The following is a 26,840-nucleotide window of genomic DNA, read 5'->3' on the forward strand; positions in this document are numbered from 1 at the left end:
TCCAAGGAGAATAAAATGGCTCTAATTAAGGTTTTGATTTTTTTTGTTCACGTTTGCTCTAATCCATTCTTGTTTTGTAAGAAACGATACTCTTTCCTTTTCCTATGTGGATCTGTTTTTAATTTTTTGCTTTGAACTTTTCTTTCTTTGCAATTAACTGTAACAAAAATAAATAAATTCTTTGACTATCAAATAATTTAATCATCATAGATTTCAAATGTAACCATAGTCACATAAGAGTTGAGAGCTTAAGCAATATTAGAAACCATCTATACAAATGTAATGGAAACTAACCGATATAAAACATAAATACACGATATTTAAATTTTGATGGCACTAAGAGCACCTCCATTGAGGGCTTATAAGAAGTTTATGGCACAGATACATATGGGCTGAGCCTTTTTAAATTATTAAAAGAGGTCCAAAAGTTAACATACAGGCGTTTAGTTAATATACTTTGAGAAGAGGTTTATAGGACACGTGGCAATATTGTATTGGCCGCGTATTTTTCTACTTTTTTGAGGGAGAAGCCCACTTTTGTTTGCCCGATATCATTTTCTCGATAGGAAACGAAAAAAAATCGAAACCTCATTCTCTCCGGCGATCTCCGGCGATCTCCGGCGATTCTGCGATTATTGAACTCCTCGAAGAAAAATTTTGACGATGAAGACAGGTGTTTGTCGACTCCGGTTGCAAAGGTAATCGTCTGTTTCTCTTGTTTTTTGTTTTAGCGAGTAGAAATTTTATTGCTGCAAAATTAGGGTTAGTGAGTCTGGGGATTTTTGGGGGTTTCTTCATGATCTCAAACAACCGATATGGTACTTAGTGATTTGCGAAAGGGAACATGTTTAATTGCTTCAAATTTGCGAAATTAGGGTTTTACGATTTGGGGAAAATTGGGGGCTTTTTAATTTCTGGGAAATTAAAGACTATGTTCGTTTGATTTGTTGTGAAGTGTGGCTTAATTGATGTTGCTGAGCTCGGTGTGTTAGGGTTTATGTACAAAAGGGAAATTCCGATAAGTTGGAGTGATTTTATTAGATGAGTTCGTCGTTATATTGTCAGGAAATGCCGATAAGTTGGAGTGAACCCAGCTCGGAAGGTCCTGAAGAAGACATGGCATGGGCCTACGACGATGCAACATATGGGATAGCCGAAAAGTGTTTTTGTGGTCGGCGGATGATCATTGAAAGAATAGGCATTGTAGGGACAGATACACCAGGCCGCCAGTACTACACATGCCCTGACTGGTTGAATGAGGTGAGAACTGTTTCATTGTTAGCGTTTGAGTATGTTATATAGTTTGGTAATTTGTACTGACGTATTTTTTGGTTTGCTCGTGGTATATTCTTTATTGAAGGGCACAAACCCTGCGCACCACAGGTGGCAGTGGTGGGACGAAGCGGTCACTGAGGAGTTGGATAGGCTGCGGACCGAGCTTGATGAGCATAAGGCGATCCTACAAAGGGTGGAGAGAGATCAGGCGTTTAATCCACCCCTTGGAGAAATAAAGGAGGAGGTGAGACAGCTTCAAGAGGAGGTTGGAAGGCTGAAGGCCCATAATGCGAACCAAGGTGATGGCTATCTGATGGTCTTTTTGTTTTTAGGTTTAGCATTCATTTCCTATCTGTTTAACTAGTGTAGTTTAGTATGATTAAAGGCCTGTAGTAGTAACCGTTCGTCTCTGTTTAAAGACTATGGTTGTGTTGTCTTTTTTTAGTAACCGAATGACTATGAGAGGATTTGTAATGTTCTTTTTAGACTATGATATGCACTTTCTGGTTGTTTAAACATAATGCGAAGCTCTCAATGTCATTAAGTACCCCATTGCGTGGTAGGTAAAAAAGGTAAACCCCCTCCCTGGTCTTTTAAATGTCTTTCATATCTTCTTAAATGAACTCAACAAATCGTTTTTTTTTCTTTTGTGAGGGGAAAAGGAGGCAGCTTCTCGGGATGCTTCCTTCAGTGTAACCAAACCATGTCTTCAAGAAGGTTAGTTCGTTTATAGTGTTAGTAGTTACGATAAATAGTTATGTTTTAGGAGTAAAAGCTTGGTTGGTTTAGTGATAAATGCTTGGTTGATGTGATCGGTGGTAGATAGGGTTTAATGAATGCGTTTATGGACATTGTTAGGTGATGTGGTTGATTGCTGTTATTAATTAAAGTAGTGTGCTCAATGCTTCACAAATTAAACACAATCGCTAAAAAACCTTTGTACAAAACTTAAACTTCTTCTCTTTCTCTTCACAAATAAACCCATCCACAAACTTAAACCTATGAACTAAAAACACAATCGCTAAAACACAAACTTCTTCCAAAATCTCAAAATCAGAAAACTAAACTTTCTTGTCTGGAAAACTAAACCCATCCACAAACTGATGGATTCTCAGAATCGGTTTACCAGCTCTAAAGGGTTTGTTAACCTCTTATCTAGACAAGTAGGTAATGAGAGTTACTCACCCATCATCGAGTTCGGATCATCTCAGTTGCCTCAGTTTAGTAGTCAACCTACACGACCTACTGAGGAGCGTAAAGAACGGCGAAAATGGAGCCCGAAAGAAGATGTCATGCTCATCTCTGCAATCTGCATGGCTGAACACTAGCAAGGATGCAGTGGTGGGAAACGAGCAAAAGGCTTCCAAGTGACCTTCAAAAACAGTCTCGGATATGTTGGACCACAAGAAAGAGAGGTTAGCCACGTGAAGCAGCATTGGGGAAGACTGAATGATCACGTCTGCAAATTTGTGGGCAGCTACGAAGCAGCTGTGAAGCAGCAGTCTAGCGGCCAAAATGATAATGATGTAATGAAAGCGGCGCATGAAATTTTCTACAATGATCATGGGATGAAATTTGCATTTGAGCACGCTTGGAGGGAGTTAAGGCATGATCAAAAATAGTGCTCAACGACTGCTAGAAAAGAAGCTGGAAGGTCTAAAAGGAGGAAGGTCGAGGAGTCCTCACAGCAGGGTACAACTGATGGTGCCGGAGGTGATGTCGCAGAGGGTCGTCCTCCTGGGGTTAAGGCTGCGAAAGCAGGGAGAGGCAAAAGAGCAGTTAAAGATGATGGGAAGGAGATAGTCGAGTTGCAGAACTTGTTTGACCTTAAAAAACATGACATGGAAATGAGGGAAAAGCTCTCAACCCAAAGAACGCTTAATGCTCTGCTTGCACGAACAGATCCACTAACTGAAACTGAACTAGCTGTTAAGGAGAAGCTCATGCTTCAGTTGCTGGGTTGAAATGGTTTATGCTAAGTGTAAGTGTTCAGAACATTATTAGTTGTTCATATCTCTTACATGATTGCTTGTTGGTTTATTGTTATAGTTCAATCGTTCATATCTCTTACATGATTGCTTGTTGGTTTATTGTTTGGTGGTGTGCAGATTCCTGAAGTGTCCGAAGTTTTCCAGCTGGAGACACCCAAAAAACGACAACACCAAAAGCACTCCTTTGATGATTTAGAATCTTTTTTTGTTATGTACTTCGCTTTTGTTGTTTTCAGTCATGGACCATTGTTTTTTTTCCAGTCACGGGACATTTGCTTTTAAACGTTGGCCTCTACTTTTTCCTGTAACTGAACGATTGTATGCCACTAGGTTAACCAATTATTTGGTTATTGAACTTTAATGTTATCTACGGAGTTTGATTGCTTCTCTATATATATATATGGTTTACAATGTAAAACACTAGACTTCGACTTCTTCTCTTTAAAATTCACTTCTTGTTTTCTCTTATTCCAAATTAAACTTCTTCTCTTTCTCTTGTTCCAAATTAAACTTCTTCTCTTTCTCTTATTCCAAATTAAACTTCTTTCCTTGTACCAACTTCAACATCTTCTCTTTCTCTAGATCAACTACTCTTCTTTTCTTCTTCTTCTATTGTCTCAATAGATGGCGTCATCTTCAAACAATGGAAATGATGGTTCTCTTGATGACATATGCGATGACAGCTTTGATGACATATGTGATGAACGATTTGATGCAATTTTGGATCAACGGTTTGATGAGGTGTTCAACAACTACCTTGCACGACAAGCATCAAAAAAAGCCAAGAAGAAGAGGGCCTACATTGAAAGAGAACGCGAGGTGGGACACCAATGCTTATGGAACGATTACTTTAGTGAAAATGCTACGTATCCTTCCAACATTTTCAGACGCCGTTTCAGAATGCACAAACACTTGTTCATGCGTATTGTAGATCAACTAACCAATGAAGTGCCTTATTTTCAACAAAGAAGAAATGCTTCTGGCAGGTTGGGTCTATCTGGTCTGCAAAAATGTACAGCCGCTATTCGTATGATGGCCTACGGTTGTGCCGCAGACGCGTTTGATGAATACCTCCGGCTCGGTGAAAGTACGGCAATTTTATGTTTGGAAAATTTCACGGCAGGAATAATACATTGCTTTGGAGATGAATATCTAAGAAGACCCACTCGAGAAGACCTACAACGACTTCTTGATTTTGGAGAAAGCCGCGGATTTCCTGGGATGATAGGCAGCATCGACTGTATGCATTGGGAGTGAAAGAATTGCCCAACTGCTTGGAAAGGGCAATATACTTGTGGTTCCGAAAACCAACAATTGTGCTAGAAGCTGTGGCATCTCATGATCTTTGGATTTGGCATGCATTTTTTGGACCACCAGGTACCCTCAATGATATCAATGTTCTAGAACGATCACCTGTTTTTGATGACATTTTGGAAGTCGGGCCCCAAAAGTTAGGTACTTTGTCAACGGGAATCAGTATCGTTTCGCATACTATCTCACCGACGGAATTTATCCGAAATGGGCAACATTTGTCCAATCTATACCGGTTCCCCAAGGTGAGAAAGATAAATTATTTGCTCAAAAACAAGAATCTGTCCGAAAAGATGTCGAAAGAGCTTTTGGAGTCTTGCAGGCACGATTTGCAATTGTTAAAAATCCAGCTTTGATATGGGATAAGGAAAAAATCGGAAGGATAATGAGAACATGTATCATCTTGCACAATATGATAGTTGAAGACGAACGAAACGGATATACGCTAGAAAATATTGCAGAATTCGTTCATGGAGAAGGAACCAGATCGTCTCAAGTGGATATGCAATATTCTACAAATAGGCCTACCAATATAGACAATGTGATCGGTATTCGTAATGATGTTCATGATAGAGAGACACATTATCGTTTAAAAGCAGATTTAGTTGAGAATATATGGCAGCAATTTGGAGGGAATGACAATTATAACTAAATTTGTATTTGTAATATCAATAAATATTTTGATTTTCATTTCATGTAAACCAGTTTGTGTTTTTTTCAAAAAAAATGTATGTTTAAATTATTTTTTACGAAATAAAATTTTTAAATATAAAAAAATATTATTTTTTTATTCCTATGAACTCCCAAAATCGGGTTCACTGATGGACACAAATTAAAACACAAAGTTCATCACTGTACACATACTTTAGAAATATTAATAAAAAATTGTTAACAACCCTAAATAGGGTATGACTGCTGGAGATGCTCTAATAAACTCTACATAAAATAACTTTTTATAAAGATTTCAATCTAAAAAGTGAAAGGGTTTTCTTTATTGATTGAAAGTTGAGTTTAAGTTTATTAAATTTTCTATATAAACTGTGGAAAGAATTCATATACCTTCATCACCACCCAAGAACAACAAAACTAATAAGCCTATTGTCCTCTCGTCTCCAAAATGCAGTTGAGATGTTTGAAACTAACAAGCCGGTTGTCTTCTCGTTCCAAAATGCTGTTGAGATGTTTGAATACAACCACAGATAAACATGGATAGAACTTATTTATATTTCTGATTTTTTCTTAACTCTTTGTTAAACTTCTCTAATTTCAGGGTTGAAAGAATGACATTCAACTGAAAACAAAAAACAGTTTTAACTTTTAAGAATTTTGTGACTGATTGTTTTGTATAAACCAAAACTATATCAAATATGTATTACTCATTTGCAAAAAAAATGCATGTATTTAATTGATCTTGTTGGAGGGATAAAGTATTATACATTCTTCTGAAGCAAGTTAAACAAACACGAGGTGATTGCTTGGCAATTTTATATTATAGGCAGTGGTATAGCCTTAGGAAAAAAAAATTTCGACACAACAGTTAAAGATGACCGATATCACTAACGGAGTCCCTCCCACTGCACAAGGCCACGAGGAAGAAGTGAGGGAAAAGGAAGATACTGAAGCAGTTCAAACAAGTAGGAGGAAATAAAATCGAGCCAAAAACTCAACCCAGAGGTACCTGGATTATCAGATTAAAATTATCGAAAACAGAAATGTAACAGGTTCTTTTGGTCCTTATGTTCCAAAACTATGTATAACAAGAGAGTTTTATGAATCAATGAAAGGCATGTCAAAATTTCTAAACTCAAATCTCCATCTCGCTATATTTGTATTACACTATGATAATAGACCTCCACACCCAAAAGAGTATTTGATCCAAGTTCCTGAGTGATGTGATCTTCCCAAAGATCGATACTCAGAAGTTGGTAGAAGGGGATAAGCTTGTCTCAAAGAAAATGTGAAGTCTCAATGAACAAAGATGTGGAGCGAATGGTTATACAGAAGTTGTGGAAGACTCCTGATTTACCAGGTGGCCGTTAGATATGTCACACCAAGACGGATCGGTTGTGACCATGGATATTATACACTATGATCTGAACAATGGATATTACACATTATGATTAAAAAATGAGAATCACTCTCAAAGGTTTCCGAAAATAATAATTCAAATCTTATTTCTCAATGAGATTACACTTATTTAAAAAGAAAAGAAACTTCTAATGAGAGCTAAATAATAAATCTACCCTACATGCACATAACCTACAAAATGATACATTTAATGCAAGTCATGAATGTAGAAGAAAATAAAACCTCCAAATAAATCTTTATCTTTAATTTTATCACTTGTTTGTCCAAAAAATGAGAAAATAAAGTAATTATTTTGGGTTCTTCTTGGGCTTCAAACAGGCTCAAAATAGGTTGGACTTGATAGCTAACATCATAGGTGGATTTCTTCATCCTCTTCTGTCCAGATCTTAATAAATCAGTTTAAATAAAATAAGTTTTGAAGCATTGGCTTTTCTCAATTTCTAACTGGTACAAGCATCACTTCTTCTTCAAGTTCTTTGCTGCTGAGATTTTATGTTTCTCAGGAAGCTAATCATTTACATGGTCAAGTACCCAAGTTTGGAGTTTTAAGAATTAAACAGCGAAGGACATAAGACATCCTAGAATGAGAAGCACATAACCCTAAAGAGAATCATTTGATTCCAGCTAATAACTTTTACCGAGAAGCTACAAGGAACTCATGAATTCAACTCAGTAAATTCTTGTTAGAGTACTGAGAAAAGACCAGTGAACATTACCTGCGATGAAATAAGGATCCAGTGACGATAGAAGACCTTCAAGATCCCATTCCAGCCCACTAGAAGAAGAAGGACTTTGTACCCAAACCATTCCAACGATGTAACACTAAGAGTTTTCTTTCCTAGAAACTGATATAACCGTCCAACCAAGACTCAGATTCATTGGAAGACACAGACGTCTTAATCTCTCTCTTGTAAAATCAAAACTTAGTAAGAATTCAGAGTTCAATGTTTCATCAAAAGCAAGCCAGTATGTGTTTCCCTTCAAAGACACACCCTTTGATGATCCTACTAAGAAGCAGTCGAGAGCAACGACATCAAGAAGTACCCTCCATGAATCATACCTAAAATGATAAATTTCAGCCCCAACAAGTTTGTCGTTTTTGTGGTAATACCTCAAAATTTTGAAGATATGACAAAATTTGTTGTTTTCGTAACCTAGAGACTATCGTCCTTGGTGGTGCACAACAACAAACCACCACGTGGAAAACTTCCACTATATCGACTTGTTCTAAATTAGAATGAAATTTCTGTAGGCTAAGTGGAACCTTAAACTCTATAGAAGATGGATCAGAAACGTTGAGACTGTTGCTTATTATTATTGAGAAAGCTCTAAATTATTGGGAATCAATCCAAAGTCACACATCAGAAGTTTAGACTAATATGCTCTACTAGTCCAATGTCAATTAGTATGAGGTCTTTTGGGAAGGAGCTCAAAACCAAATCTTGCGGGTTTTGTAAGTTAGGCCCAAAGCGGACAATATCATACTAATTGGGGAGTTGGACATGGGCTTAGATAAACCCAATAAATGGTATCTGAGCCCAGGTTAAGAAAAAATGGACCTGGAAAAGTGAGTTGGACTGAATGTTTGGTGTGAGAGAGAAACCCTCAAGATAACCTTGCGAAGAAGTACAAGATGGGTACAAGATATCGCTGTAGGGGTCTTTGGCTTGAGAGGGAGATTGTTGGGAATCAATCCAAAGACCCACATCGAAAGTTTAGACTAATATGATCTAGTATATATTATATAAGTAATGTCCAACTTCAATTAGTATGAGGCCTTTTGGGAAGGAACCCAAAACCAAATCCATGCGGGCTTTGTAAGTTAGGCCCAAAGCGGACAATATCATACTAATTGGGAAGTTTGACATGAGCTTAGATAAACCTAATATAAATTCCTTCAACGAGACTGATAGAACCATGGACTGCTTTGGAGGTTTAAGCAAGTGTTGTTTCTCAGCGAATCCTCTGTCTATGACTAAACCGTTTTATTGTTTGCAAATAGATCGTAATCATATCAGAGATGTGGCTGGAACCTTAAAGAGTATTTCTTCTACCAATTCGGACAGAAGATGGAACATTATCATTGTGATATTGGAAGGAAGAAGGAAACGACTTTAGTAGAAACTAGGGTTTTGGTTTTTTCATGTTTGGCACCAATTGACTTGAACCAATATAGTCTTGTATTTAGATAAATAAACAAGAAACAATTTCTACTTATTACTCTTACCTTTTCCTACGTGGATTTTTTTAAAAAAATTTTCCTTTTTTTCTTTTCTAAATAACTTTGAAAAAGGAAACGAAAGCATGAATATATGTTGTCTAAAAATATAATTAAAAAATTGATTATCGAATAATATAAAGATCTTTGAGTTTTCAAACATAATAATAACCCATAGACCAAATCAGAGTTCAGAGCTTATAAGTTTTGGTTTGGGAAACACTGACTCTTAATGCTGGAGTTAGAGGCATTGTTCATATCCAGCTGATCCATCTAGACGAGTCTATTAATGTAATTAAATGAACATCATTTAACTGTTTCATCTGGATGATCCATCCAGATAAGCAAACGAACAGGCCCATTATTGGCAAGCGCTTCAAGATAAAATACGACTCAGTAGGAAGAGCAGATGGGAATGCATGACAAAAAAAAGAACAAATAAGTAAATATGCTCCATATTAGGTGACTAAATTATCTAAACTTAAGAATTGCGCTCCGTTTTTTTTTTTTTTTGTCTTTACCTTTGTTGCGACAATTTGGCACAAAAAATAAATACATGACAAAAGAAAGAACAAACAAGTAAATATGCAAGAAATAGACTATAAGTACTTGACTAATTAAGTTGCACCAAACGTGGAACATATGAGAACATATACAAGAACATAAGTAACAAGGTTTGTGTGCGGGTTCTCCGAGATCCATCCACTCCAACGATGTAAGCTACGTTGCGATCAATGGGTCTTAATTATATCTTTGTCTTTATCAAAAACCATGGCGACTTTCTTCTTCTTTCAATGAAGAAATCGCTGTTGCAACCAGAAATTGACACTCATGAGGTAGTGGGAACAAAAAAAAGCAAACTGAGGGTGGATGAGTTGTTTCAAACTCTCTGCCAAGAACACATTGATGTTCCACAACACTGGCGTTGGGCTCAATCTTAGTCGTAAATTGCTCTCTCTTTTGTGAAATCAAAACAGACTAAGAAACTATCGTCAAATTCTCTTGTTTCTGAATACTTCTCTGTAGTCACTAGTCAGTACGTATTTTACTTGAGAGACACGCCCACGGTTATGAAACTAAATTTTCCAGTGTAGAGTGAGATCAAGAACCCTCCATGAATCAGAGTGAAAGTCGAAAGATTTTGAACCCAACAAAAGCACTATTTATATCAAGCTTTTGTTTTCTCTTTTTGTCACGTTCTTGAACAAGACTATTCAGTCAATATATATTAAATTGTTTCTCATGTAAATTCAGATTTAGGCTAGAACTATAAAATTGTACTATGGTTAAGTGAAACGTATGTGCAAGTACGCAAAATAAAGACGACACAGAGATTTGTTAACAGGGTTCAGCGAACCTACATCCCGAGACCTCGTCCAGAAACAATCCACTAGAAAAGATCGCAAATTACAAATGCTTTATGGTATATAGCACACAATCGTACCTACCACTCTTTTCTACATGGACTATGGAAACAGTAACAAGCACAGCATGCTTGACTACAACCAGCAGCATTGGTACACTTATGTCTCTTCTGACAAGTGCGATTTCCATAGCAAAACCACCAACAGATCTCTCCATCTGTCTGGTAGGACGACGCCACACACACACCTGTGTGCGTCACACAATAGAACCCTAGGCGCGTAAATCTTTTCTGTCACTGCCTCGTCCTATATAAACTCTTCGCATGAAAATCCTAATTCAGCAAGCCCACGTCATCATCAGCCCGTAGCATGTAGTTGGGCTTCCACTTAAAACAGAGCCCACATAGCTTCACTTATGAGTTGAATACTTACGTGGCCCTTTTCCATCTTGAATCTTCTTAATAAAAATCCAATGCTTCATCAGACACTTCCCAACATATCTTCACGTTCCTCATCTCTTTGTGTTGTATTGCAACTCTTTCATCTCACGTACATCTCTTGTACCACTGTTACACACATGTGTTTTGTGTTACACACCTAGCGGCTGTTCTTACATTCTCCCCCTTTTTATGTGAGTGTGTCACCTCAAGCTCATCAATGGAAATAACCAAATACCACCAGTAGTTACACAGCGGATCAAATAGCACTCCCCTGCATCTTTGCTTCACATTCTCCCCCTGCTTGAGTGCACACTCATATAAAAACCATCATACCATTCTCCCCTGTTTTAGAACACATCTTCAACTGTCATATACCATCTCCTGATTACATCTGCAAGTTGCTCACATGATCTAAACATCATGGGTCACTTTCACTCCTTTTTCAAGCTTATTTTGACACCCGAGCACTTCTATGCATTAAGCTCATGCAACCAACAGAGACACAAAATAATAAGGCAAACCATCATCAAAACATAGTCGCATTCTTCAATTTACGTTCGTTCACGTTCGTCAGAAAACTAGAAGATCAAGAGAACTCCCCCATGAGTTTAGCTTTAACTAAATATGCCTTTGATCAACCTCCACCTAAATCAAATATCTTCAATCTTCATGAAGTTTATCTGAACCAATCTCTCAGAGATGCTCTAGCTCGACATGACTTAGCACAAGAATCTTAAGTCTCTCCTTTTTTATCTTAGTTTGTGCGACACAAGTAACTTGTTGTGCAACACAAGCAACGCTCTCCCTACTTGAGTGCATAACTAAGATAAAACAATACACACGAGCTTTTCTTTTGATCAAAACCCAAACAACTTTATAAGAGTCGACACATCCTGTAATAGAGAAAAAATTGACCTTGATAATCTCTGATTCACCCAATTTCCAATGCCTTGGCAGAAGAACTCATTGAGAACCAGCTCCTCTAATCTTAAAAGTAATCATGATTCATCCATTAAGTAAGCCAAAGACAACCAACAACCACGATTTGCTTGAGACCTCATATTTGCATCAAGAGATTAATACACAACTTCCACACAAGAGCAAAATCTAACTTTTGATTGCAGCAAAATCAGATGAAAGATGCTTAGAAGCAGCTATCCCAACATCAAAAAGTTACTGCTGTCGCCAATAGGTACAAGATCTGAGCTTGCCGTACGCACAGAACAGTCTCTTTCTGATATGGTAGCAGCTTTAAAGCAATCACATAGATAGTAGAACAAAAACTGTAGTACAGACTCCTATATACCTTTGATGCCCCTACAAAGACAATCTTTCTTTCAATCAAACGCCTTTCTTTCATCCAGGATCCAAATAATCTCGCTTTTGGCCAGAAAATAGATCAACATGTCCACAATATTCCTGCAAAAATTCAGCTCAAAACGATCTTGTTTGACCACTCAAACTCAACATCTCATCCTACTAGTCACAGCCTTCTCTGTACAAACCTGTCTAGATAATGCATAAATAAATCTTAGTACAGCCGTTGAAAACTCGATCCCACCGTTGATTCTAAAAACAGTAGTTTCACGAAGCTTGACACCAAATTTCAGCTCAATCAGAACAGTTTTGAACCTCCAAATGTCACTCTGAAGTTGCTTCGACGGATCAGACTTTTTCTTCTATTTGTTTACTCTAGAATCCTTCGTACATCAGATCTCCAAGTAAACCTTTAAAGATTTATCCACCAGTCTTGAAAAGAAACATGATTCCTCCTGTAAACGATCTAAAAGCAATCGCTAATCATGGTTTACTAGACACTTCATCTTGTCAACAATAAGAGCTTCCAAAATACAAACTCTTCAATGCCCAAATAACTCTCCTTTCTCTTTCTCAAAAGTGTAACTAGTGATTTTTCCTGACGATGTTGCAAAGCACTTTCAACCATATGCTTCCTTATGACAACTCAACTGGTTCCTCCTTAAGAAACCGTCATATATCTCAGAACATCTTCTCTAATGTCTTCGACCCTCCGAAAAACAATTTCGAGTTTGCACCTGCAGTTCACCATCTCTCCTTTTCTGGTGATTTCATCCGTTAGCTTGAACATATCAGAGACAATTACAGTTTCCTTCACATTCTCTTCTTTTCAATTCTATAGAGCACCAATTTGTCACATCTATAGTTTCTTGTCTTCTCAATTCGAAAGATGAGACGGAGTAAAGAACTCTCAGTTGTCCTTTATTCTGGAGCTTCTCCATTATGAACACACTTGATATTTTAGGATAACAACACCGTCGATATCCCTTCCTCAATCTTCTCCATCTTCTGAGCATTCAAGCTTTCCTGGCATCTTCTACAGCAGATACAAGATTCTCATAGAAATTTCTTTTGGTTTTAAGAAATAGAGCAGCAACAGATTCTCGAATCTCAATTGTGATGATCCAACTCTCAACTACAAGACACTTCAGCTTCAAAGGTTACAACTTAATCGGAGTTACTCAACTATGAGTTTTCTATCTCATATTGATCCCGACCAACATCTCCCCACAGATGTCACTTAAGCTAACCTTGCAGAACTGAACCGGAGTTATCCAACTCTGAGTATTCTACCTCAGATTGGTCCCGACCATCTTCTTAGTAAGCGTGAATCCTCCTCTGGAACTTCAATTACTGTGCGCTCTTACCCTCTTGGCTCATTTCGGATAACAAAATCTCCCCCTTGAGCCAAGCTTGAATTCTCCTTGAAAATCTCACATCCACCAAAAGATAATTGGGATTGGAAGAGATTTCCCCAGCTCCAAATCTCCATTCTTTTGTCGTATATTGAACCTGAGAGTAACCAATGAGCTCCTTATACACAACAAACTCCGTTACAATTCTCCTTTAAAAACTTGATCTATGAAACCACCACGTCGCCGGAATCTCTTAAAATTCTTGCACACTCAACGACATTGAACTTCTCCACGGACACTAGAGAGCTCAAATTCATCTCCAACCTTTTTAATCATCACCATCCTTGAGACTGAAACCTCCAGGTTAAATCCCCACAAATCATAACCTCGCAAAACAGATTTCTGCAAGCCTTAAATTCTCTTCACACGCATTACGCCCATTCTATCTATTTTTTTTTTTTTTATTCCAATGCTCAGAGTTATCATCTTGCTTCAAACTCTGAAACTGATCTCTCCTTAGTAAGTCAAGTTAAATGAACACACCAGCCTGAAGCACTTAGTGGACTAACAGAATGACTAATAACCAAATCAAGAGCTGACGTTCATTCTTAAAAGACAATCCTTAGCAATTCGTCACCGAGTCGAAACTGTTCTTGGACTAAACCCAATTCTCATTTTTCTCTACCGACGACAATAATGAGCACCATTTTTATATGGGATCCGACTTAATTAAGATTGACAGCTCCAAAAGCTCAACACTTAGATTCTGACCATTCTGAAGCCATTGCACTCTGAATAGATTTTCTCTCTTGATCGTGAAGTACACAAGCTTTTCGGATCTGTAATTTCCAGTCACCATCTTTGCATCACGGAACCTTGTAAAGACCTTGAGCAGTCGTAATTTCATCCTCCTAACAACTGAACTGCCCATCAGACCTTCTCATTTTGATTCAATCACCAGAAACAAACTTTTGACAATGAGGACTTCTAGCTTCCAATAGCTTCATGATGGTTCTAATATCTCACTTAAGGACCAATAAATAACCATCTGTCTTGCAGAAATTAACCAGTGTCTAGAAGGTACAAACTCAGAAATTCCCGAAAGAAAACCACATGAGACATAACCTGAGATTTACCGAGCAGAACCTTAACTTTCTCCACATCTAGATGATCTCATTAAGAGCTAACTCTCTCCTTCGACACACTGACCTGAGCCATAAGAACCAGAAACATGTTGCTTGTAACTTGATCTTCTAGAGATTGATTTTCTCATCCGCTTCCCTCATTTGTTGCCATCATTGTTAGTCATTTGCAAAATCAATTCTGCAAGAGCTACGTATAGCTTCATTTAAAGCCAACACTTTTCCAATGCTCAAACCATCAGCCGTCAAATCAACCACTTCTCATCAAACTCAAGCTGATACACACGAACACAGACCAAGAATGATGACATCGAATAAGTGTTCAGAATCAGTTCACTGAAGCTTTTTTTTTTTTTTTTTTTTTACGGTCTGAAACTTCTCCAGATATCTCTGCATGACTGGTGCTAACACCGTCGCCGAACCTTCTTATTTTCTCTCTCAATCGTTAAATTCAGTCCAGGGTCTGAAAACCCGCTTGTTTAATTCAAGATTTTGCTCATAATCTTCCTTCAAAGACAGGAGTCTTATCAAAATTCTTCTTTCTCTCTCTTCTCAAACGACGATCACCTTTTGATGATTGACAATGGTGAGAATCACCAATTCGGAGCAAAAACACTCACCTACTTGCAGTGTCTTCTGAAGCCATCTTTCGTAGAGAAAAAATCAACATTGAGCTTTTCTGTTTCTGATGAAAAACCAGGAATTGATGTTATTTTACTGAACTGCTACAACCTGGGTAATCCTAGCTGACGGTATCTCTGCAACGGGAAATCTCTAGATATAATATAACTTGGACAGTGAAACTCCAATTCCCGAAGCTCTTCATTATGAGTCAGCTTCTTATCTATTCCATAGAGCCGCTCCATAATTGTTAAACCCCTGAGACGTTTGTATTTATTAAATTATCATCACCCATGGCTAAGAGACACACAGCCCATCTGCTCTCTTTGACATTGTAAGTCATCATTAAGTTCTAGACAACACAGCTTCTAATGGTTATCTCGCATTATCGTCTCCTCTTCAAGATCAGGGACGCCTCCACCTTGTTTTTGCATCTTATTTCTTCCAGAGACAGATAGGAGACGAGAGCTCTCTGTTTTTGTTTAGATTGGCAATATCTCTTATGGCCCATTAATTTTTAGGAACAAAGTCAGGCCCAGATGTAAAAAGAGATTTGGACCAAATCAAGATGAGGGAAAACGGCCCAACCCTTCTTTTTTTGCTGCATCTCTCCTTCCACGTCTTCCTCTCTTCTGACGACCACAAGAACATCAAGGCATCAAGCAATAGGTCTCTCGGTGAAATTTTCATCGCTGACTAGACCATCTATGAGATTTTGCAGTTGGTTGATGAATCATAATCTCTAAAACTCCTCTCCATATCATTAACTCTTTCAACATGGAGTATATCGTAGCATCTCTATATCTTCTAATCCACGGCTTAACCACTGCTCATTGCTATCTTCATCAGCTTAATCTCCGTTATTAACACTTGCGTTTTTCTGAAAATATTACTTTTCAAGCTTGAGTCTCACAGCTCTGAATCCCAAATCAGCACAGACCAGAAACTCTATTTTCGTTGTGAAAAGAAAATCACCACAATGCAAATTCAATGAACAACCTATTAGAGATAATCACTGAACCCTGATTCTTCTTTGATTTCTCAGACATCGAACCGGTGTGACTCATACCTCTCTCCCTTTCTTACGTGTTGGAGACAGATCAAAACTCCATCATCAACATATAGCAAATCACCCAACAAAAACAATTGACTTGATCCTCTCTGTCATGATCTCGATCTAATTCTTCTTCTTATACGCCACGAACCCATCGTCTTTCTTAACCGCAATTTTCTCCGTTAGCCACAAATCCAATTCCAGGATCCCACCCGAAACGAGAACAGATCTCTGTCGAGAACCCGCTCTGATACCAATTGTAAATTCAGATTTAGGCTAGAACTATAAAATTGTACTATGGTTAAGTGAAACGTATTTGCAAGTACGCAAAATAAAGACGACACAGAGATTTGTTAACGGGGTTCAGCGAACCTATATCTCGGGACCTCGTCTAGAAACAATCCACTAGAAAAGATCGCAAATTACAAATGCTTTATGGTATATAGCACACAACCGTGTCTACCACTCTTTTCTACATGGACTATGGAAACAGTAACAAGCACAGCATGCTTGATTACAACCAGCAGCACTGGTGCACTTATGTCTCTTCTGACAAGTGCGATTTCCATAGCAAAACCACCAACAGATCTCTCTATCTGTCTGGTGGGACGACGCCACACACACACCTGTGTGCGTCACACAATAGAACCCTAAGCGCGTAAATCTTTTCTGTCACTGCCTCGTCCTATATAAACTCTTCACATGAAAATCTTAATTCAGCAAGCCCACGTCATCATCAGCCCGTGGCATGTAGTTGGGCTTCCATTTAAAACAGAGCCCACATAGCTTCACTTATGAGTTGAATACTTACGTGGCCCTTTTCCATCTTGGATCTTCTTAATAAAACTCCAATGCTTCATCAGACACTTCCCAACATATCTTCACGTTCCTCATCTCTTTGTGTTGTATTGCAACTCTTTCATCTCACGTACATCTCTTGTACCACTGTCACACACATGTGTTTTGTGTTACACACCTAGCGGCTGTTCTTACATCTCATCCTTCTTTTTTGTTTGCCTGCCATACTATTAGTGCCATGTGTATAGATTGGAGGAGCAAGTGAAGCTGAAGTTGTTGAAAAGAAAGAATGACCGATGCTTTGAATGCCAGGGTATTTTTCCAGGTATCATACCAGAGGGATGATTGATTGGCACTTCTAAGAAGGGCCTTGGGTCAGAGGAATTAATGCACGTTGGGTTTAGAAATTTGGGTCTGCTTGGGCCTACCCTTAACATTACAACTTGTACAATCCATAGCAATATCCAATGGCAACTGCTTACAATGAATTTGATATATATATATATACTATGCCGTTTTAACGAAACACGAGCATGAGCCTTATAGAAATTGAAGACAGACAATTTGGAATGTCTATGTATGGGTCTCGTGAATGGGCTAGGAATATTTAGCGTGATACTTTTAAGATTTACAAACTTCTTGTTGTTTTAGTTAAAAAAAAAAACTTGAATATAATGCGAAAGAAGAAATGATTCAGAAAGCAACTTATATGTATCTCATTCTCAGTGTTTGTTCATTTGGTCTTTGATTTTCAACTCAAAACACACAAAAAGACACAAACAAAGATCATGAAGACAATCCACAAAACAAACTGGCTCTTGTTTCATTTATCAACTTGAATGTAATGCAAAGATCAAAGAAAGAAACCATACTAGATCAATACATTCAACTAATCAAACGACAGTTAATGTCAACATAAAACAGTCCTGAAAAAAAAAGGAGTTGCAGTGTAATCACTCTCTTATTTCATCGACTAGATTCGATAATTTTATTTTTTTGCCTCTACTTGCTGGATTTGAACTAAACTTGGAGCATAACTGAAAATAGGTGGGTGCCTTGATACCTGTGTACTTTCTACAGAAGAGAATTCTGTGAAGTATTTCTTTATAATTTGTATACCACCATCCCGCTTATTGGCTCATAACTTTCAATACAACACACAGCCACTTTCTTCTCTTCGTCCATCAAAAATCTTGTGGGATGATAATAACAATTATATTCGTGATTAGTTATATATCCATCCACTGTAAAAGATTTGCTCCACGACGGTGCTTCAGTATCAATTTTATTAGTCACCCACATGTCCATCTTTGATGAACCATTATTCCAATGTAACAGTGAGAGTTTTTCTTCGCTAGCAACTAATAAAACCGTCCAACCAAGACTCAGAATCGTTGGAAGACGCAGACATCTAAATCTCTCTCTTGTAAAATCAAAAGTAAGTAAGAATTTAGAGGAGCCTATTTTATGATAAGCAAGCCAGTAAGCATTTCCCTTCAAAGACACACCCTTTAATTGATATTAGATCTATGAAGCAGTCGAGATCAATGACATCAACAAGTACCCTCCACGAATCACACCTAAAATCATAAATTTCACACCCAACAAGTTTCTTGTATTGGTAATAACACCTCAAAATTTTGAAGCTATGGCAAAATTTGTTGTTTTCGTAACCTAGAGCAAAACTAGAGAATCTCTTGTAATCAGTTTTGGGTTGGATCCATCTGGTTTCCCCCAAACACGGATTCCAAACCACGAGTCTATGGTGGTTGGTGGTGCATAACAACAAACCGCCACAGTGAAAAACTTGGACTATATCGTGATACGATCGTGACCAGCTCAGAGGAGGAGGAACCAGAGGTAGCTGGCAGGATCACTCGTTCCAGAGCTAGAGAGATGGCTAAGGAGGCTCACGCACTCATTGCCACAGAGGACAGCGATCACCAGGAGGCTGGAGCTCACATCTTCAACATCTCTATCTTGAAGAATGAAGAACCCAGTAACAATGTCTAGGTAACTTAGGTGATGATTCTATACTCTTTTCCTTGGTGAGGATTTTGGAAGGCAAGGAGGTTCTTCTCCAAGGATTTTAACGAGGCAGAAATCATTGCTATGTCGAGTTACTTAGAAGTTGTTACTAATGGGTAATAATTTGCAAAGTCACAATGACTTGTGCACTAGTATTTATTTTAGGCGCACCATTAGGATTTAGAAGGGACGCCTCGTTGTTTTAATTTTAATTCAGACGCTTTGTAGTTTTTAGTTTTAGACGCCTTGATATTTATTTGGGCGAGTACTCTAGGTCTTTTGTCGATACTATAAGTATCTGATACTTAGTCTCTTTGTAAGGCAGCTTGGAATTTTTACATAAAAAGAGAACAGCATCGTTTTCCTTGATTCCTTGACTCAAAAGTTCATTGAATTCGATTTTCTTACAAGTGTTTCTTACAAGAAAATCTTCAACCTATCATCTAATCGATCCCCCCATCCTCTATTCTCACCATCACCCCTTATCCATCGACCATACTCTCGCGAATCCATCACTACCAGATCGTTTTCGGACCCGATCTCTTCACGCCACCATCTCGCATCATCAATCCGAGCCACTCACCACCATCGCCACTCATTGTCTCGCTCATTAAACCACCATCGCAAATCCATCGAGTCATCAACGCGCCACCACCACCACCTTATCGCCTCATCATCGTTTCATTTTGGTCAATATATCGCCACCTGTAGCCTTATTCTTCAGAGTAGATCCCCTTGGATCGTATCATATCGACTTGTTCTAAATTAGAATGAGAATTCATTACGCGGCCAAGTGGAAACTTACACTCTTTAGATGAATCAGCTACGTTGAGAGTCTTGAGACTGTCGCTCATTGAGAAATTTCTAAATCCCTTCAACATGAGAACCAAGGACTGCTTTGGAGCTTTACGAAAGTGCTTCTCAGTGAATCCTTTGTCTTTGAGTAAAGCATTCCATTGTTTGCAAGTATATTGCAATCTTGACAGAGATGTGGTTGGAACCCTAGAGAGTATTTCTTCTACCAATTCCGGAGGGATATCTGACATTATTGTTGTGATCTTACTAAGGAAGCTTAACCACTTGAGGGCGAAACTAGGTTATTGCTTTCTTTATGGTTTTCCACGTTTGCTTTGAAACAATCATATATAGAAAAACAAGAAACAATCTATTCTATTAAAACAGAAGCACATTTAGTGCTTGCATCCAAACACTCCCAAAATTTTTTTATAATAACGAGTATAGCTAGTTTCCAAACACTTCTAATTTTTTAAAGTATATAAAAATAATTTTAATAATTATTTATATTTAATTTCGAAAATTAGTAATTAATTTAAATATTTTTAGAGTTCCTTAAATATAGGTAATTTAGATTTGATTTGATTTGATTAAAAATAATAAATCAGATATTAATTTAGATTTGATTTAAAGATTCTAATTTAAATAATTTTTATACTATTAAACATTTTTATCAAAAATATCTAGAATTTTTGAAAAAAAAATAATTCACAAATGAAAAATAATGGTATTTGAAATATAAAATATTTATAATGATGTAAATGATATGATATTTATGTTGCTTATATAATATATTTACGATTATGATTTATTTACAAATTAATAATAAAATAATAGGTAAAATTCAAATGTATAATTTAAATATTAAAATATATTTTTTAAAATTCATAGAACTAAAAATATATATATAAAAATCGGGTTAAAAATATTTTGGTAACTAAAAACACTAATTTTGAATTATATATGTATATCGAAAATATATTTTTCATACAAAATAAAAACATAAAAAATTAAAAATTATTGCATACACTCTATAATGTGGTTTGAAAAACCAGTTGTACACTCTCTTCGTTGATTAAATTTTAGAAAATTATAATGCTAAATAACATTGTTAATACATCTCAAACTTTTAATAAATATTTATATTATACGATAATATGAACGGAAAAGTTAGGATTATGTTTTTATAATAGTTCATTTTGAATTAATATTAGCGGACGGGTTAAAATTATATTTTTATAATTATAATTAATTTTAATACTATAAAAATATATCTAAACACAAAAATCAATATTTTTACTTATTAAAAAATATATTTATAAAAATAATTATATCTAAACTCAAAAACACAAATTATATTACAAAATTCGTTAAACAATAAAAAATATTCTCGTACGGGGTTAGAATCTAGTTTCTCCTTAATTACTCTTACCTTTTCCTATGTGGATTTATTTATTAATTTTACTTTTTTCCCATTCAAATTTACTTTGAAAAATGAAACGAAGCATATGTCTTACATCAAATACTTTAAACATCCCTGCTTTTCATATATAACCCGTAGTCATATAAGAGTTCAAAGCTTAAGCAATATTAAAAATCGTCAATAACACGCCCATATGATCTAATGGTTCTTGACAAGAAGTTTTGGTTTGGCAGACTCGAATCTGCAAGAGCAGAGGGGACGGGACTCATGTTCAGCATCGTTATCTCTACATTTTGTTCCAGTGGCTTCTTTGTTTAGTATAATTGTTGGATCGGATCACATCATTAGCTCAAGCTCAGATAAACTTTGTGAAACAAAAGAGCTAAAGAAACATCATCCCATGGCTAACAGCTTACATAGAAGTTGGATAGTAGACGACAAGAAGATTTTTAAAATCATCGGCCTTTCCTGCTCTTCTTGACCGTAGCACAATCCGGACAGTACCATTTCCCCTTGGGTTGTTCTTTCAGACCCACACAGCCAAAATGGAACCACTCAATCTTGCACTGTAATAAACTCATCATCATATTCAGTCTCAAGAAGCTGTAGTAAACGAGAAAAGAGACGTTATTAGTTTAAAGAAACCGCACCTCGTTGTTATCACAGGCAACCATCTCGCCATAGCTAACTTGGTTGCAGGTGCAGTAAGTTGGTTCGTTTGGATCAACAGGCAAATCCAAATCCATATTAGTCGAACTTGTCCCAGTTGTTGCTGCTGCTGCTGTTGACGCTGCCGTTGCTAGCCTTGTCCTGCCACAAGGTTACATTTTGGTTGGTTTCATTGGACCTAAATTTACCTCAGTTTTCACAACGATGAAATGTTCAATGTATGGTTTCATTAGACCTAATAATGCTCATGTTGATACAAAAGATAAGGTTGAAAAACACTTACTTCTTTCGCCCTCCTCTTCTACCTTCACCTGCCTTCCCGGCTTCGCTGCTCTCAAGGTTTGATGCAGCAGCATTTTCTTTCTCTTTTTCTGATAGAAACCACAGAGTCTTATGTTCAAGGTAAGATAGAAGCTCAAGCTTTATCAAATAGTGACATTAAGACATAAGAATAAACAGCAAGTGAAGAAAATGACCTCGGCGCATCTCCTCATCGGATTTTTTCATATACTGGTCAAGTTGCTGAACATGCATATCCACCTGAAGCAACATATCATCTGAAAAGTAATGACTTTTAAGGAATATTTAATAATTCACGAGGTTTAAAGCGAACTGCAAAACTTAAGCCTTAACAGTAAAGTGAAGGGATGAGAGATTTCAGAAGCATATATACCAGATCATATGCTTGCATAGCCAATGCGACTTTCTCATCAGCAATCCTGACGCTGTGTTTCTGTTCATCGAGTGCTTCCTCTGAGAACTGTGTAAGAGAAGTACTGGGCGTGACATTTCCAGTTCTGCCTCTTCTTATATCATCTATCTCTTTCTCACACCGTTGTTCGTTTTGTCTTTGATTTTCTACTTAAAAGACACATACAAAAATGAAAGACAATCCACAACAACCAATAAACACAGAGCGTATATAATATAGAGGCTTAACAAAGTCTTACGTTATACTAAAACAGAGCAAACAACTCATCTCTAACAAAACTCATTCATATTCAGAGCAAGAATTTCTCAAATGAATGGGTTTAGTGAAATTTCTAAAGATCATGTGTGAAATACCCTAAGGATAAGTTACTACTCAATGTGGGATATAAGACTGAGAATTAAAGAAGGATGTGTTTTAATATGATGAAAACAAACACTGATGCTTTAATCTGTTGTTACCTTGCAAACTTTTGTCCAAATCACGCAGGAGTGCATATTTCTTCTGCAAAACATGGGCCAGCGAGACAAGATCTGCCCAGAATTTATCAAGAAATAGTTTGTTTAGTTATTATGTTTGAACAGATTACAAGAGGTCATTATCTTGCCTCATATCCAATCTAAACAGATATGCAAATAACAACCCAAAAAAACGAAACAAACAAACATTTTTTGTGTTTCTTTCTACTCAGTAAACTCTCGTACAAGAACAAGATAAACTCGTACAAGAACAAAAATCCTAAGCTTCAATAACTTGCCCACTTTGCCCAGGATTAGCAAAACGACTATCTCATCGTACACAACTCAAATTGTGCAAATATTGCGACAAAAGATTGATCAATCTTACAACATATTCTGTCGTAAAATGATTTGGATATGAAAGAAAAACAGCTGATTCTTTAACAATTCAAATTTAGCAGCATCTTCGCATTCAATGATAATCATCATTTCGACCAATTCAAGAAGAAGACAACAATCAATCCTCCGATTTTGAATCACATTTTCGTTACAATATATTATCAACAAACCACAATCGAGAGAAATTTCAAAAAATACTAATTGGAAAATTCGTCAATCACAAGAAAGAAGGAAAAAAAGCGATTCGAGACAGATGCGATTGCTTACTAGCTTCAAACTCATCGGCGAAAGACATTTGGGCATTTAGGGTTTCGCAAGATTGGAGTTCGCAAGAGCGGATGGCTAAAATGCCATAATGTAGAAAAAAAAGGCCAAAATGCCATAATTGTAATAAATAATTTAATTTTGATTTTTGTTTAAATCGAAAACCCAGGAAAAACCTATCCTCTCCTTGAGATTTCGATTTATTTACAGTAAAATCAAGGTCAAACCCATCTAGTTTTGGTTAATCCGTTAACCCGACCCATTCAAAATTATTTTAATTATTTGAATTAAATATTTATGAAATCCGTTTTTCCTTTTCATTTTCTAGGTTTTCCTCTTTTCTCTTTCTTTTCTTTTCATTTATTCCGAACGAAACCGTCTTCTTCATTCTCACTTCTTCATTCACGAGCGGATGGCTAAAATGCCATAATGTAGAAGAAAAGAGTCCAAAATGCCATAATTGTAATAAATAATTTAATTTTGATTTTTGTTTAAATCCAAAACCCTGGAAAAACCTACCCTCTCCTTGAGATTTCGATTTATTTACAGTAAAACCAGGGTCAAACCCATCTAGTTTCGGTTAATCCGTTAACCCGACCCATTCAAAATTATTTTAATTATTTGAATTAAATATTTATGAAATCCGTTTTTTCTTTTCATTTTCTAGGTTTTCCTCTTTTCTCTTCCTTTTCTTTTCATTTATTCCGAACGAAACCGTCTTCTTCATTCCCACTTCTTCATTCACACTTCTTCGAGAAACCGATTCGCGAAAACACAGCAAAACCGTTAAAGCACTAGGGCTTTATAAACTTGTAGAATCGTTTTCTTCTGGCGAAAATCGCGAAAAGGGTGAATCCCGAATCTCCGATTTATGGCGAAGGTGAGAAACAAAGGTCAAGTGTATGAGTCTTCTTCTTCAGCGGCGGAAGTCCAAAACCCGCCGGAAAACGAAAAAGAGAGACCTGAAAGTCGGCCGGAAGGAAATGCGGCTGAAATTGAAGACCCAGAAAACGGGAACCCTAACAATCCGGCGGAAGGGAACCCGACTCCGACGGAAATTGAAGAACCCCGGCGGGAAGGAAGGGCTGCGGAGGAAATCGCAGACCCACAAATCGAGAATCATCCTGAAATTGAGAACGCCGAAGTGAGCATGGCCACACCAACGGCAAACGATGGTGACGGGGAATTAGCAGGAGAAGATGTAGCAGAGGAGAAGGAAAATGATAAGGAAAACGAAGAGGAAGTGGAAGAGAACCAAGAGGAAAAGGAAGAGAACAATGAGGAAGAGGAAGAGAACAATGAGGAAGAGAACAATGAGGAAGAGAAAGAGGAAGAGAACGATGAGGAAGAGGAAGAGGAAGAGAACGATGAGGAAGAGGAAGAGAAAGAGGAAGAGAACGAAGAGGAACCCAACCAAGAGGAAGAGGCGATAGGAGGTGAAGAGGAAGATGGTACTGCGCCTGCGCAAGAGGAAGAGGAAGCGGAAGAGAACCAAGAAGAGAAGGATGAAGCGCCAGCCAATGTCAACGAAGAGGAAGGAGAAATGCAAGAGGAGGAAGGAGGAATGCAAGAGGTACGTTTTAGACTCCCATCCTTGGTAATCTTGTAGATTATTGTCTGTTTGGTATGTAGACAACTAGGACAACTATGTAGTAACATGTATGTTTGGGCTGCGGACAAATAGGACAATTTTGTGGCTTAAGATTTTTTTGGTATTAGGACAACTGGGACAACATATAGTTATAGTGTATAGGACAACTGGGACAACTTAGAATTATTGAACATGTGTGGACAACTGGGACAATTACTCGTTTACAGTATTTATTGGACAACTGGGACAACTTGTCGGACTAATATATATATAGGTTACTATGGACAATTGGGACAACAAGTTTAACTAATTTATATTACTCTTCTGAAATTCAGGATGCCGATGATGAAATGATGCCAATGGGGCCTGAGAAGCTTTATTTCGGTCCAAGCGAATATAGCAAGGCGTGTAAGATAATTACAAGATGTGCAGTTAAGAGTGTACTTGATGTGATCGGGGAGCTACCTGAAGAGATGGTGTGGTTCAAATCGCATCCACAATTCAAGCACCTGTTTCATATGTATAAGGAGCCAAAGAATCAAGGGTTGTGGATGCTTCTTCTTCACACAGCTTATACTGAGAAGCAAAATGAGGCGTGGTTTGTGGTAAATGGAGCGCCTATTTGATACTCTTTGAGGGAGCATGCACTGCTATGTGGTCTTGACTGCCATGACTACCCTGCGAATTATAAGAAGTTGGGTAAGCTGAACTTTGTAAAAAAGCATTTTGGCAGGGATGACAAAATCAAGATCGGAGAAGTGGAAGCAAAGCTAGCAGAAATGAAGGAACCCTCTTTGGACAGGAAGAAGATGGCACTACTTTTGTTTCTATGCAAAGTATTGAAGGCGAAGTCAAAGCTTGACGGAAACATTGACCAATTCTTGCTCGCAGCAGCCGGAGATCTGAAGCTGTGCAAAACGTTTCCTTGGGGGCGTTACACGTTTGACGAGACTATAAGGGAGATCCAGCGTGTGGTTACCAAGTTCAATGGCAGCGTAAAGCCTAAAGGAGCTGAATGCACAATCGGTGGTTTCATTCTTCCTCTACAGGTATGTCTTTGTTAATAGATTATCTGTTTGGTATGTGGACGACTAGGACAACTTTTTAGATTAATATATGTTAGGTCGATGGACAACATGGACAAGTAGGACAACTATTTAGTTTGTAATTTAATTTGGTATGTGGACAACTCGGACAAATGGGACAACTATTTAGTTAGTAATTTAATTTCAGGTATGTGGACAACTCGGACAAATGGGACAACTATTTAGTTGTTATTTAATTTGGTATGTGGACAACTAGGACAACTGGGACAAATATTCAGATTGATTTATGTTTTGACTTTGTAGATTCTTGCGTTTGAGTGCATTCCAAGTCTGGGAAAGAGGTTTCGTGTAGCTGTCCATGCTGAGCCTAACTGTCCAAGGATTTGCAAGCATAGGTTCACTGATGTAGCCATGAGAGGTATTCCTTTGGATTACATCAACCAAGCTATTGGCACTAGTGCTGAGGTCAGTGATTTTTTGATTA

General features: G+C 37.4%; 3 protein-coding genes across 4 annotated transcripts; 1 reads left to right on the forward strand and 2 right to left on the reverse strand.

Moving 5' to 3' along the window:
* The first annotated feature begins 3,890 nt into the window (after positions 1-3,890).
* Positions 3,891-4,523, forward strand: LOC112084429. Its single transcript, XM_024153561.1, has one exon. It carries the CDS (start codon positions 3,891-3,893, stop codon positions 4,521-4,523), a length of 633 nt encoding a protein of 210 aa, XP_024009329.1.
* A 13,555-nt stretch (positions 4,524-18,078) lies between these two features.
* Positions 18,079-20,048, reverse strand: LOC18013753 (putative F-box protein At3g22710). Its single transcript, XM_024153562.1, has 3 exons — positions 19,857-20,048; positions 18,527-18,742; positions 18,079-18,468 (listed from the first exon to the last, which is right to left on the reverse strand). Exons 1-3 carry the CDS (start codon positions 20,046-20,048, stop codon positions 18,079-18,081), a joined length of 798 nt encoding a protein of 265 aa, XP_024009330.1.
* Positions 20,049-21,500: 1,452 nt separating this feature from the next.
* Positions 21,501-23,808, reverse strand: LOC18013730 (PHD finger protein ING1). 2 transcript variants are annotated; one of them, XM_006418728.2, is made up of 7 exons: positions 23,723-23,808; positions 23,060-23,131; positions 22,563-22,747; positions 22,366-22,429; positions 22,173-22,260; positions 21,871-22,030; positions 21,501-21,786 (listed from the first exon to the last, which is right to left on the reverse strand). In XM_006418728.2, exons 1-7 carry the CDS (start codon positions 23,748-23,750, stop codon positions 21,676-21,678), a joined length of 708 nt encoding a protein of 235 aa, XP_006418791.1. In that variant the 5' UTR covers positions 23,751-23,808; the 3' UTR covers positions 21,501-21,675. The 2 variants fall into 2 exon arrangements, with proteins under 2 accessions (XP_006418791.1, XP_024009539.1); XM_024153771.1 differs by having other exon boundaries at positions 22,563-22,750; positions 23,723-23,798.
* Positions 23,809-26,840: the final 3,032 nt, after the last annotated feature.

Source organism: Eutrema salsugineum, unplaced genomic scaffold, assembly GCF_000478725.1.
Source record: "Eutrema salsugineum unplaced genomic scaffold, Eutsalg1_0 scaffold_4, whole genome shotgun sequence".
In the NCBI taxonomy this organism is placed as follows: Eukaryota; Viridiplantae; Streptophyta; class Magnoliopsida; order Brassicales; family Brassicaceae; genus Eutrema; species Eutrema salsugineum.

Excerpts from the sequence above, each read along its gene's own strand:
- LOC112084429 (XM_024153561.1), top strand. The coding sequence starts at position 3,891 with ATGGCGTCATCTTCAAACAATGGAAATGATGGTTCTCTTGATGACATA.
- LOC18013753 (XM_024153562.1), bottom strand. The coding sequence starts at position 20,048 with ATGTCAGATATCCCTCCGGAATTGGTAGAAGAAATACTCTCTAGGGTT. Across the intron at positions 18,743-19,856 it reads AGGGATTTAGAAATTTCTCA|CACCATAGACTCGTGGTTTG; the intron begins ATGAGCGACAGT and ends TGCACCACCAAC. Across the intron at positions 18,469-18,526 it reads CGTGGAGGGTACTTGTTGAT|GGAAATGCTTACTGGCTTGC; the intron begins GTCATTGATCTC and ends GTGTCTTTGAAG.
- LOC18013730 (XM_024153771.1), bottom strand. The coding sequence starts at position 23,750 with ATGTCTTTCGCCGATGAGTTTGAAGCTA. Across the intron at positions 23,132-23,722 it reads CGCCGATGAGTTTGAAGCTA|ATCTTGTCTCGCTGGCCCAT; the intron begins GTAAGCAATCGC and ends AATTCTGGGCAG. Across the intron at positions 22,261-22,365 it reads CGATGAGGAGATGCGCCGAG|AAAAAGAGAAAGAAAATGCT; the intron begins GTCATTTTCTTC and ends GGTTTCTATCAG.